This window comes from Oratosquilla oratoria, chromosome 16 (assembly GCF_046742065.1).
Source record: "Oratosquilla oratoria isolate Oo_2021 chromosome 16, ASM4674206v1, whole genome shotgun sequence".
Classification (NCBI taxonomy): domain Eukaryota; kingdom Metazoa; phylum Arthropoda; class Malacostraca; order Stomatopoda; family Squillidae; genus Oratosquilla; species Oratosquilla oratoria.
Window position 1 is genome coordinate 48,104,404 of NC_134792.1, and position 12,134 is coordinate 48,116,537.

General features: G+C 40.9%; 1 protein-coding gene across 1 annotated transcript in view; it reads right to left on the minus strand.

Moving 5' to 3' along the window:
- LOC143033770 (uncharacterized) overlaps window positions 1-12,134 on the minus strand; it is a 50,836-nt gene continuing 38,702 nt past the window's right edge. The window contains exons 5-8 of the mRNA XM_076199257.1: window positions 10,963-11,074; window positions 10,027-10,148; window positions 7,391-7,526; window positions 1-787 (exon numbers count right to left, since the gene is read on the minus strand). Coding sequence (XP_076055372.1) covers window positions 675-787; window positions 7,391-7,526; window positions 10,027-10,148; window positions 10,963-11,074 — 483 coding nt within the window. The 3' untranslated portion in view covers window positions 1-674. The remainder of the gene's footprint in view (window positions 788-7,390; window positions 7,527-10,026; window positions 10,149-10,962; window positions 11,075-12,134) is intronic.

Genomic DNA, 12,134 nt, shown 5'->3' on the forward strand with positions numbered 1-12,134 from the left:
AGGGATTTTATTCCTGACCGGTTTCGCCTTTGGGGCTTCTTCAGAGGTAATATTATATATATATATATATATATATATATATATATATATATATATATATATATATATATATATATATATGTGGCTCTAGACTGGTACGTTTATTTTCTAAAAGTTGACACATGAACGCGGAAAAATGCGTTTCTTGATTTTTCACGCACGTTGTCTAGTGGCAATTTCGCTTTCCAAAGCAAAATATTTTGTTGTCTGTCAATTTCACCCACTCCTTTCAACTGATCTGAACGCCGAAATCCTGTTTTCTCTTTCTCTCTCTCTCTTCTTCCTTTAGATAATGACAGTTTTAAAATTTCTAAAATTTCATTGTACAGTTTGCTTGCTAGATTGGGGACAAAACAGATTTGCATTCTCTCGATATTTTGTGTGTGTATGTGTGTGTGTGTGTGTGTGTGTGTGTGTGTGTGTGTGTGTGTGTGTGTGTGTGTGTGTATTAAACATTAGGTTGCATTCGTGAAGAACTGAATGAAAAAAAAAAGTCTGAGAAGGTGAAGTCTCGGCTACAACCGATTAAGGTTTCTGTTGCAGACTTCGAAAGAGGGCAGATAACCCAAAGACCTTCCTCAAACAACGTCTTTCGGTGGTTGCCGGAGGGTTCCCTCCTTCCAAGGAGCTCGGCCTCACGAAGTGGAACTCAGGAGGACAACGAACGCCAGCAGGAGAGGCAGAGGCCGATGTTGACCAGCCCCCCCACCGCCTTCCGAAGCCGGACTCTTCGTCGGTGGTTCCGGAACTGAGATAAAAGAAAATTGTTTTACATTATAAACATGACCATTGGGTCTTTTAATTAAGAATATATACAATGAGCAGTTAATGTTAGTATCAGGTACAAAATGTAAATAATCTAATTTAATATCTATTCACCATATCGTACTAAAGGAAGACAGAGTTTAGTCAGTATTCTTTAATGTTTGGAAAACGATCTTCGTTAAAAAAAAAAAGGGATGATAGCTTCTGTCTTCTGCTGCTATCCTATCTTCCAGGTACCTTCCCAAAATCTTCCCTTAACAACATCTATACTTGTCTTCGGCGCGATATTTCCCTTCAAACATACCTACATATACCAAAGGCTTTCCCCCCCCCTTTTAAGGGAGGTAGCCCCCCCCCCAAAAAAAAAGGCATAAAAACCAATCCCATCCATTCTGACCCTATCACACTCCACTCCCCTCCACCCTCTTCCCTCCCTCCCTCTTATCTTGACACCTCCTGGATGACGGGTCATCCCTGCATCTTGTCCACTGCCCTGGGTCAGAAGCAGTGTCGCAAGACACAGCACATCCACAGCAAGGCCGCTTCATTAAATCGGCGACCCCCCAAACACATATAAATCTTCGCCAACGAAACACTCTCCATTTGTGCTCTCGTTGATCTTGACAGACTTAATTCCAGTTAACATCAGACGAGCACGAATTGACCAAGCCTTTTGTTCTCACCTTCTTCTTCTGCACACGTTCACCAATTCTCCAACAAATCCAGTGACTCAGTCTTCTGGTAACGTTCTGGGCTCATTGTGTTTTCCTTTATAATATTGATCAAAATGTGTGTATGTTTAAGTGTGTGCAGGTGTGTGCTTTTCCATCCCCTGAGGCAGTGGTTCCCAAGGCTTTCAGAAGTCCCCAGCACCCTTATTAGAAAATCTAAATTCTAGTTTGTCAGTATTTTGTTGATTCAACATCAGTGTAACAAAATCTTGTCCCCGGATAATGTAAAAATACTCATCTTTACACTGATGCTGCTTTGATGAACAAAAACGGATGACAGAGAGAGTCGGTAATACGAAAATGATTTTTGACCGGAATTTTGGCGGCACCCTCAGGAGTTGATCTGACGGCACTCTTTGCTGCCGCGGCACACCGGTTGGGAACCGCTGATCTAGCCGGTGTCATGGTGTGATTGTAATGTACAGAAAAGAAACTATGCTCGTGGAGATCCTTCCCTTTTTTATCATACCTATCTGTAAATTCTCCCCTGCTTTTACATTGTGCTCTATCATATTCTAAACTATTCCAACCAGATTCATTTTCATGGCAAACATGTTTTCGTCATCTTTCATACGCGTATGAGGGGTCATGCATGTATGTGTATTATGCGTGTAAGTGTATGTGCGCGCACACACTGTGTACGTGTGACGAAAGTTGAGGAAATCCATGTGCATATTCTGATACACTACCAGCAATCCTAAAGCTGATGATCATCAAAGTGGCTTGAACCACACACACACACACACACACACACACACACACACACACACACACACACACACACACACACACACACACACACACACACACACAGAGAGAGAGAGAGAGAGAGAGAGAGAGAGAGAGAGAGAGAGAGAGAGGAGAGACGGGCAGAGAATAAATCATAAGCGTAATTCAATTCCTGCATATCACAATAAGGTAAACACATGCTGTACACACGCACACGCACACACACACACACACACGCGCGCGCACACACACACACACACACACACACACACACACACACACACACACACACACACACACACACACACACACACACTCTTTCTCCCCGTCTCTCTCTCTCTCTTTTGACGGAGTAGTTAATCCCACTTTAAAATGGACTGACAAGTTTCCGTTTTTTGCAAATGAATAGATACATAAATGAATAAATATAACAAATGAATGTAAGATAAACAAATAGAAAAAAAATATATAAACAAACAGCAAATAGATAAACAATGAAATGAATAAATGAAAAAGTAATAATATTTGTATTTTCGAAATAGACAGTGAACCCCCTCAACAGCTCTTTGTTGATGATAACCAGCGCTTCTCTCCCTGAGGACTATATTACATCGAAGAGGTGGAGACTAAGTCCCTGTTCACACTAGCGGTTTGAACCGCGCGGAAACCGCGGCGATACCACATTGCCAAGGAAAAACTGTGCGGTTGTGTGTGAACACCTGCACTGACTTACATTGTAATTGAACTTCCGCGGTTGGAAACGTTAGTGTGAACAGGGCCCTACAGCTGTCAAGGGTTGAGGCGGGCAGCAGGAGGGACGATGAGCGGAAATTTATTTATTTTTTATTTTGATTTGATCATTTATTTATTCATTATTATATTTTTTGTAGAGACTAGTTTTCAACCATAAAAGAACGCCAAGTTACTCTGGGCCGTAAGGGCGTCACGAAAAGAGGACCAGAATTGCTATTTAGCTTCGAATAGAATTACTAGTCTCTGTAGTGTCTGTCATTATTGTCACAAATAAGTATTTTGGTAAATATAATAGATGTATAATTAATAATAAATGATAAATGACATACAATAAATAAAATATAAATATACATGTCTTATTAATAAGTAGGTAATAAATGTGAACGTAAATAGTTGCACGAAATGGGTGAAATTAGGAATTTCTGGAGAAAAACCAACGAATTTGGTCCTTTTTTGGTCGCACAAGCGTGTGGGTCATTATCAACTTCAATGAGAACAAGAAAAGTTTGTAGTCGTGGGGTTCCGCATATTGCTTCCACATACAAACACACACACGCGTTAAAGATGGAAGGGCATTTTAAGAGGTCCTGAGAGGAAATGAAGTCAGAACACATGTCTAAAAGATGTGAAGAAATACAGTTCTCCAGGTAGATTCGTAAATACGTGGAATAGGTAAGAAGGTGATAGAGCCCAAACTCAAACAATACGGGCATTCAAATCAGAATGCGATAGCCGGGAATCAAGGTTTTAGATTAAGTTGGAATTGTACATGAATTGGAGTCCAGATTTGTTAGAAAATTTGAGAACAGGAGACGGGACCCAACGAGCGTTGCTCCTTTCCTGAATACTACAATTAGGTAAACACACAAACACACACTCAAAGCTCAGGACTTGTTGGAATTGAACAAGATGTCATGGCGCCGAACAAGAATAATTACACGAACTCCGTCATCTGGGGGATAATGGAGACGGGCTTTACCCCCAGAAACACCTGCGAGGCTTGACTCGAGCTGAATAAAATCGCCTGACGACAGGAAGCAAAAAGAGGACGCGAGAAGGATCCTCGCCGTTTCCGGGTCGTAGCAGTATCTCTGATGTCTTTCTCGGTGTGGCGACGAATCGTTCGCTCCCGTCCGGGTCCTCCACGAACTGGGGGAGCAGTTCGACCGAAGGAGCAGGAGGCCGACCGGCGGAGACCAGGAATGCAAAGGACAAGACCCGCCGGTCGGCCTGGATCGCTGGAAGAGAATTACAAGAAGGATATTATCAAGGAGGTCGGTCGGCCTGGAGATCATCGTAGAGGAATGAGGCCGACCGACCAGGGAAACAGCAAGATTTAGCGGAAAGGAAAGGAAGCCGACCGGTTAGGAAAGGGAAGAAAAAGGAACGAAAACCGGTCGGCTAGGAAGTCGAAAAGTATATCTGAAGAGCACGGGAGGACGGTCGACCAAGGAAGAGTCAAGAATCGAGGTCGGCCGTCCGGGTAAGCTGGAAAGTTGTATCGAATGGAAACCAAAGGAGGTCGGCTGGCAGAGAATGCGTGAAGGAACGATGCCAGCCGACCGGGTAAAAGGATAAGGTATAGCTTGTTGGAATGGAGGTCAGCCGGTCGGCATGGAAAGGAATAAGTAAGAATTGGAAGCCGACCGGCTGACTGGGAGGAGCTCTCCCTCAGCTGAATAAAGTCTTCTGACACTGACCAGAACGAAAATACAAAAGAAGTGCAGCAGAAGGGACGAATAGTGGAATTCATTTATTTGTTTATTTTCTAAGTAGAGACTAGTTTTCAAATATAAAAGGATGCTGAGTTACTCTGGACCGTAGGGGTGTCAAGAAATGAGGATGAAAATTGCTTTTTACCTTCGAAAATCCATCGATATGGTTGGTTGTCTCGGTTGTGTCGATCATAAGAGTAAAATCACAACTTTTACATATTTTGTCTAAAAATATATATTTTAATAAGTAATATATATATGATTAATGATAATAAATTATATAAAATGAATAATAAATATATAGATACATATATGTCTTATATATAGGAAAAAATGTCACGAATAGGTAAGTAGGTAAAAAAAAAATCTTGTTTGTCGCTCAACCGAAGTCATTAAAGTTGAATGAGAACCAGAAATGCTTGTAGTCGTGGGGATCCACAAATTGCTTACACACGCACGCACACATAGGTATGAAATTATTTCACCATCTCTGCACTACGAGCCGACACCCCAACTCACGTGGGCAAGGATTTGTGTGCTCTCATTTGGGAGGGTAATGGCTGTTGATCACAAGTCCAGCATGTGGTCCAAGGTCATGGTGAATCGCGCACACACACAAACACACACACACACACACACACACACACACACACACACACACACACACACACGGCTCGACAGTGCAGTGGTAGCGTTCGCAACTGCTAACCCAGCGATCTGAGTTCGAATCCCGCCCAGGGCTGAAATAATTTCAGTGTCGCTGCGCTGCGAGCCGTTATTCCAACTCTTGTGGGTGGGGACTTTTTGCGTGCGTGTCAGGTCGGTCACAAGATTACCTATAGATCGGTCACACACGAGCTCTGGGCTCTCATCCGGGAAGGTAGTAACTGTCAATCACGAGTCCAACATCCTTATTAGAAAATCTAAAATCTAGTTCGTCAGTATTTTGTTGATTCAACATCAGTGTAACAAAATTTTGTCCCCGGACAATATGAAAATACTGATCTTTACACTGATGCTGCTTTAATGAACAAAAATGGATGACAATACAAAAATATGATTGTGACAGTAATTTTTGCCCTGGATTTTGGCGGCACCCTCAGTTGATCGCACGGCACTCTCTGGTGCCGCGGCACACTGGTTGGGAACCGCTGCCTTAATGGCTCATGACACTGAAATGTCTGTATAAAACTTATACAACGAATACCCCCTACCCCCTTACCCTGAAACTTTCATACATACATACAAAGGATTGTTTGTGTCATTTTGACAATTGGAAATAAACTCATCTGCTGGGATTCGTTCTGTTTTGAAGGGTCACGGTAGTACAGGCGGTACGGTCCTCGCTTTATATGAAGCATTCCGCTCTGGCGGGGGTTCGAATTCCAGCAGATGAGTTTAATACAAAGGCTTACAAAGGAGGAACATGCCGACAGACCTTTTGGTCCATAACTAGGTCGTATGCGAAAAAAATTATAACAAGGACAAATAGATAGATAAATAGAAATTATAGCAACATAAATCATAATAAACTAAATAAAGGCATGGGTATAGTTGAATAATTAACAAACAGAAAAATAGTAAGTGATAATAATAAACGAAAATCAAGCAAATAATAATCAACGAACAGACAAGTAATAACAAACAAATAAACAAATAATATAAAATAAATGGCAGACATCACACCATCTTGCTTAGGTGTTTATCTAAACCCGGACCCAGGTAACTTTTTTGGGTGTTACACCCCAAAAGAATTTGTTGAAGGTGATGATGTTTTCGGCATTAATAATTTTCTTGGAGATACTTTCTAAAGATCTCACTAATCGCCGTGTAGCAGGGTCTAAACTCTGTAGAACTCATGCGTAGGTGGACATATTCTCCGATTCGGATCACGGCTCGACTGAGCCTTCTTCAGGGAGTGTGTCAAATGTCAACAAAGTACGATATTTGACCACGCGAAATTATTAGACTAGGGGAGATCACATGATAGTTTGAAAAATGTGCTCAGTTGAGCCGAAATGCGGATCGGAGAATATGTCCACCTAGGCACGAGTTCTACAGAGTTTAGAGTCTTTAGACCCTGCTACACGGCGATTAGTGAGATCTTTAGAAAGTATCTCCAAGAAAATTATTAATGCAGAAAACAGTATCACCTTCAACAAAATTTGTGTATTAGAAGACTTACTGCCTGTATATACCAAAAGAATTTGTAGTAAAATGAATTTACCCTACACTTTGAAGTACTTTGGGGGACAAACCAGTTTACATATAGAATTCATGGATAAACACAAAAGCGGTCTCACTGAGGAGGGTGAAAAACAGTTTCAATACTGATGAAACAGTTTCAATACTGATATTTCTCCGTTTCCGTAGTTTTAAAGATCGTGGGATTGGGATCCTCGATGCATTCTTTTTCTCCAACTTTGATATTAGTTTCCCTCACTTAGCACATCCACATCCGTAGGACGTCCATTACCCCCCAAAATTTCTAAATGACCCCATTTGGGGTAATTTATCCCTGTTCCCCGAACCACTGATCTAAACGAACCTTAAAGCTTCGAACTGAACTCCATTTCATCCCCACGTACTCCACTCCCCCCCCCCCCCCCCGCTCTTTACTTAGCTCCTCCTGGATGACGGGTCATCCCTGAAACTTACCGCAATAGAAGTTTCTGAGTTCGGTCAGATTCCCCCGAATGGGCTTCCACTTCCTGTCCTCTTCGCATGAGAAGATGAAGAGAGAGTCTGGCAGTTCCTCTGGGGCTTCGTAGCCCTGCAGGCAACCAATGTACACCTGAAGAAAGGAGAGAGAGTCGAAGGCTTATTGTTTGTGAATGCCGCGAGGAATGTTGATGACACTTAGCACGGTGTCACCCATCGTGAGCTGTTCCAGTCTCGGTATTTGATTCACAGATACCACCCGTCTCAAAATTAGACTACCTAACCCTATATAGCAAATAATATGATGAGGAAATTACGGATTATACAAAATAAAACTGCTAGACTTATTTAAAAGGAAAAATGATATGACAATAACTTAAATTAATGTTCCAACCCCTACCTCCATCGTTTGTTGTCAATGAGCGCTATGACCCTGTGTGAGATGTCTTCTCACTTACAAGATAACGAGATCTAGTAAACCCAAGTATTTGAAAAATAGACTTACTCTATTTGAACAACATCATAATTGAACATGCATCAGGTAAATGATATGAGATTTAATGCTTGAAAGCTGTTCTTCTAACCGATTTCAAAGACACTTCAGAAGTTGAATAGCTCATAAAAATCTGTTTTTTAACAAAAGAAACTTGATTAAGCACTGAAGTTGCAAATGATAAATATAGGTTAGGAAATCAGGGATCGGAAAACGTAAAGTAGGACCGCCTGAAGGACATATCTATCTTTGCTTTAGTGTGGCAACAAAACTCAAAAAAGTTGGGAAGAGTTGATAGAAGTTGTACTAGGAAGATCCAATTGGTGAGTAGATGTGTACCCGAGTGTTTATTTTTGAACGAGTCAGCTGTGTTAGTGCTCATTACACATTGCGGCAGTTTGCCCCAATCTCGAACAACACCTGTGAAGAACGTTTTTTTTTTTTTTTTTTTTTTTTTTTTTTGTTTTGTTTTTAGGCTATCGACTAATAAGGTGGTCATTACGCCTGGTTTGAATTTGTACAGTCTCGACGTTGTTGTGTGTCATAAAGCCCCAGTCATACCTAGCTTAAGACCTGTTTCCGACCACCACCTTCGACGGTGGCACTTTTGTTTCTCTCATGGTCAGCGCCACGTGGCTATTTTATATTCATCTTCATGACGGGGAGGAGGGCGATTCAGTTTTGAATTCTTTTTATAAAGAGAGGAACAGCACAAATCAGCCTGGTCGCCGGTGGTCGGAAACAGATAGTAAGCTTGGTGTAACTGGGCCCTAAGTCAAGGTGTCCCATGTATGGAATGTATGGATGTGCGCCACGTATATTGTGTGTGTTTTATATGTATCTATGCTTGGTTACGTGTCAATAAAACTGTTGTGATCTCGCACATTAACATGCTTCTGTCTCCTTGTCCCGAGCAGGTCTATGTTCTTGCTTATAAAACAAGCAAAGCAATGCAAGGAATTTAAGCGCACTTACGTGTAATGAACCTGTCAGTAGGTCTTAGGGGGTTGATTTGTTCGACATTGTCAATGTTAGGATGCAGTCTATACTTTAGAGCAGCGTTTCTCCAGCAGGGTTCCCTGGAACCCTAAGGTTCCCAAAAGGTCCCCAAGGGAATCGCGAGAATAAGCGAGATAAGCTAATGCACTTTTGATTTTTTATTCAATTTCATATACGTAATATAATTAAACATGCACGGCATATTCTTGATTATTGTAATAATGTAATATAGGCATCATCCTATTTAACCTAATATTACGATGAAAATAAAATGAGAAAGATATGGTATGTGTGTTTTTCTTTGCGCATGGGTTCCTTGAGACATGCAATTTATTTTAAAGGTTATTTTAAAGGTTATTTTAAAGGTTTATTTTAAAGGCTGAGAAACGCTGCTTTAGGGAGTCTAATGACTCCACTCCACTCACAAAGAAATGTTGAGCTACTCTTAAATATTCCCATCCCTCGTCTCTGTTGTTCTCATTATACAATTCCTTTACCATCGCTCACTCTTAGGACAACACCTTTTTTTATATGGTCATGTGATTGGAAGGTAAGAATACCACCATCGTGTTTTCATGAATGTTGTAAAAGGCGATTGGATGATGCAGAGGGGTCAAAATGTGCTTTGACCCAATGCTTTGACTCGATTACTTCTTCCTTGCAAGAACTTAGGGAAGAGAGGTCATTGGTACATAAGGCAAGTTAGATGCCGTACGGCCTGTAGTGTTCTGTAGCCAACACGTGAAATTACCCCTTCAGGACTCGTGATCGCCGAGTACGGGATAAACAATAGTCACCCCTTAGAACATGCGTCCGACTAAACATACGTTCGACTAATTTCAATTAATAGAATAACAATGTTCATTATACCAACGTAATTTATTTTGTAAATTAAACAAAACATATCCCTCTACATACTGTAAGAAGCATATTTATGTATTGTAAATATATTTTAATTATTTGTATACTAAACACAAAGAATCCAGAATTTCGCCACAAATATTGTACTAATCACTAAAGAAAGTCATGGCGTTGATGCCGGTGAACCATATCTTTAACACCCAACGGAAACCACGGAGGGATACAGATTAAAAGGGCGACGATTGCTGTGCCTAGGGACGACAACCACTTGCGAACTCACCTTTGGCCGGGAGTTGGCATCAACAGGGACAATCTCGTTGAAGCATTTGTCCAGCGAATGGTTGACGTAGACGATTCCGCTCCCGTTTCCAGATTCCAAGACTGGACAACCCCGGTCCACGTCTGGTGTGCCGCGCCAAGAAATTGCAGATGGAGGACAAAAAAATAATGTCGAGGTTAACATTACCTATTGTTCTTGCTCACACACACACACACACACACACACACAGAATTATGAAAGGGATGGAAATCCTCGATAGAGATGACTTATTAAAGTGGGACAGAAGAGAAACAAGAGGACACGAAAAGAAACTAAAGGACACTTATAGAAGAGACCTGAAAAAGAATAGCTTCCCACATAGAGTGATTGATGTCTGGAACAAACTGAACAGAGAAACAGTGAATGCCAAAACTATACACGATTTTAAGAATAAACTGGATGCGGAGAGATATGAAAACGGGTCACTACGAGCATAGCTCTCGTCCCGTAGAATACAACTAGGTAAATACACACACACACACTCACACACTCACACACACACACACACACACACACACACACACACACATAATAATAATGAAGTACAAATTTATTTGAATGTGAGGAAAATTGGTAAGGCACCTGGGATGGGTGGGTGTCATGCAGTATCTGATAAAAGGAGAAACGGTTATGGTGGTTTGGCTGGCGAGGTTGTTTAATGAAGGGGGAATGCGCCGAAGGACTGGAGAAGTGCTTGTTTGGCTCCGCTTTACAAAGTAAAAGGGGTACCCTTGGAATTTAGTTAAAAACATCAGCCTTTCTTGCCGATATTTGGATCACCACAGAATTGATCATATCTTTCATTTGTGAATTTTGATCACGGTTAAGCATAATGCTCGCGGGGACCACGCGGCACCCTGAAGAAGGAGGAACATGTATTTGGGTCTCTGTGCTTACCTGTGCTGTAAGGAAGATTACTCCGTTCTCTCCAAAGGGATATGTAGGTGCCATCCTTCTTCGTGACGCCCAGGATACACCGCAGGACCGCGTTTTTGGGCATTTTGGCTTTCTGCGAACGGAACAAAAGGTATCCGGAGTCAGGTCATTTCTGAGAACCTGGCTTCTGATTGTAGCAAGGTCACGCCTTAAAGAATTCGTTTTCTGTAATGTACGCGCACCATTAATTTCCTGTATTAATTGTCACCCATTCGCACTAGTTATTATGTAAATATATGTCGATTAACAGTTTTATGTCTCCTCATGTGTTCTGATATCCACTGAGGTATTTCACAACTGTGAAGGGTCATTATGCTACTAATACAAACTGCGGGATCTACCGGTGGCTTTCTTAAAAAAATCTTTCCTTGTATAAATCTTACATAAATCCTTGGAAGGGAAAGATTTATAAAAGGAAAGAATTTTTTAAGAATAACACCGTATGATTCTTACAGTGGTATTCTTTAAGAAAACCTTATATAAATCTTTCCCTTCCGAGGATTTATATAAGATTTATATAATGATTTTTAAGAATACCACCGTAACAGTTCCCAAAGGCTATTGCGACTTTTGTTAATACTGTAGCTAAGATATCAAACGATTCTAGAACATTACGAAGTCTTCTGATATCATAAGAGTTATCTAACATTTCTGAGAGTTTATCATGTCCTCTGATACTAGCTGAGATACCTTGAGGCTTTGATCTGATCATAAGCAATAGAATGTAAGTGAACTTTTAGGAAATTAACTGAGATATTTTTACTGGTTTGATCAGTAAATGGAATAGTGGAACTCTTGTTGGGTAATGAAATACCTACGGTAAAAACTCACATGATATCATTTGTGGCAGTTCATTCCATTCTAGTCTGGTCAATAATAATGGAAAAATATCAGTAATTTTTATATGTCATACCGCTAGAAAAAGGAAGTTTGTATATTACTACTTCTGAATCACATCAAAGACGGTGAGTTTTACCCGTTCAATTTATAGATTTCGCGCTGGCTGAAGTTAGATAACTTCCTCGATTAAACCACGTGAATATGAGGTGAATTACACATAAGCGCTGCATTTCCAAAGCGCATTTCCCCAAACTCCCTTTGGGTCGACTATATGAAGTGATGTGCTTTTGGCA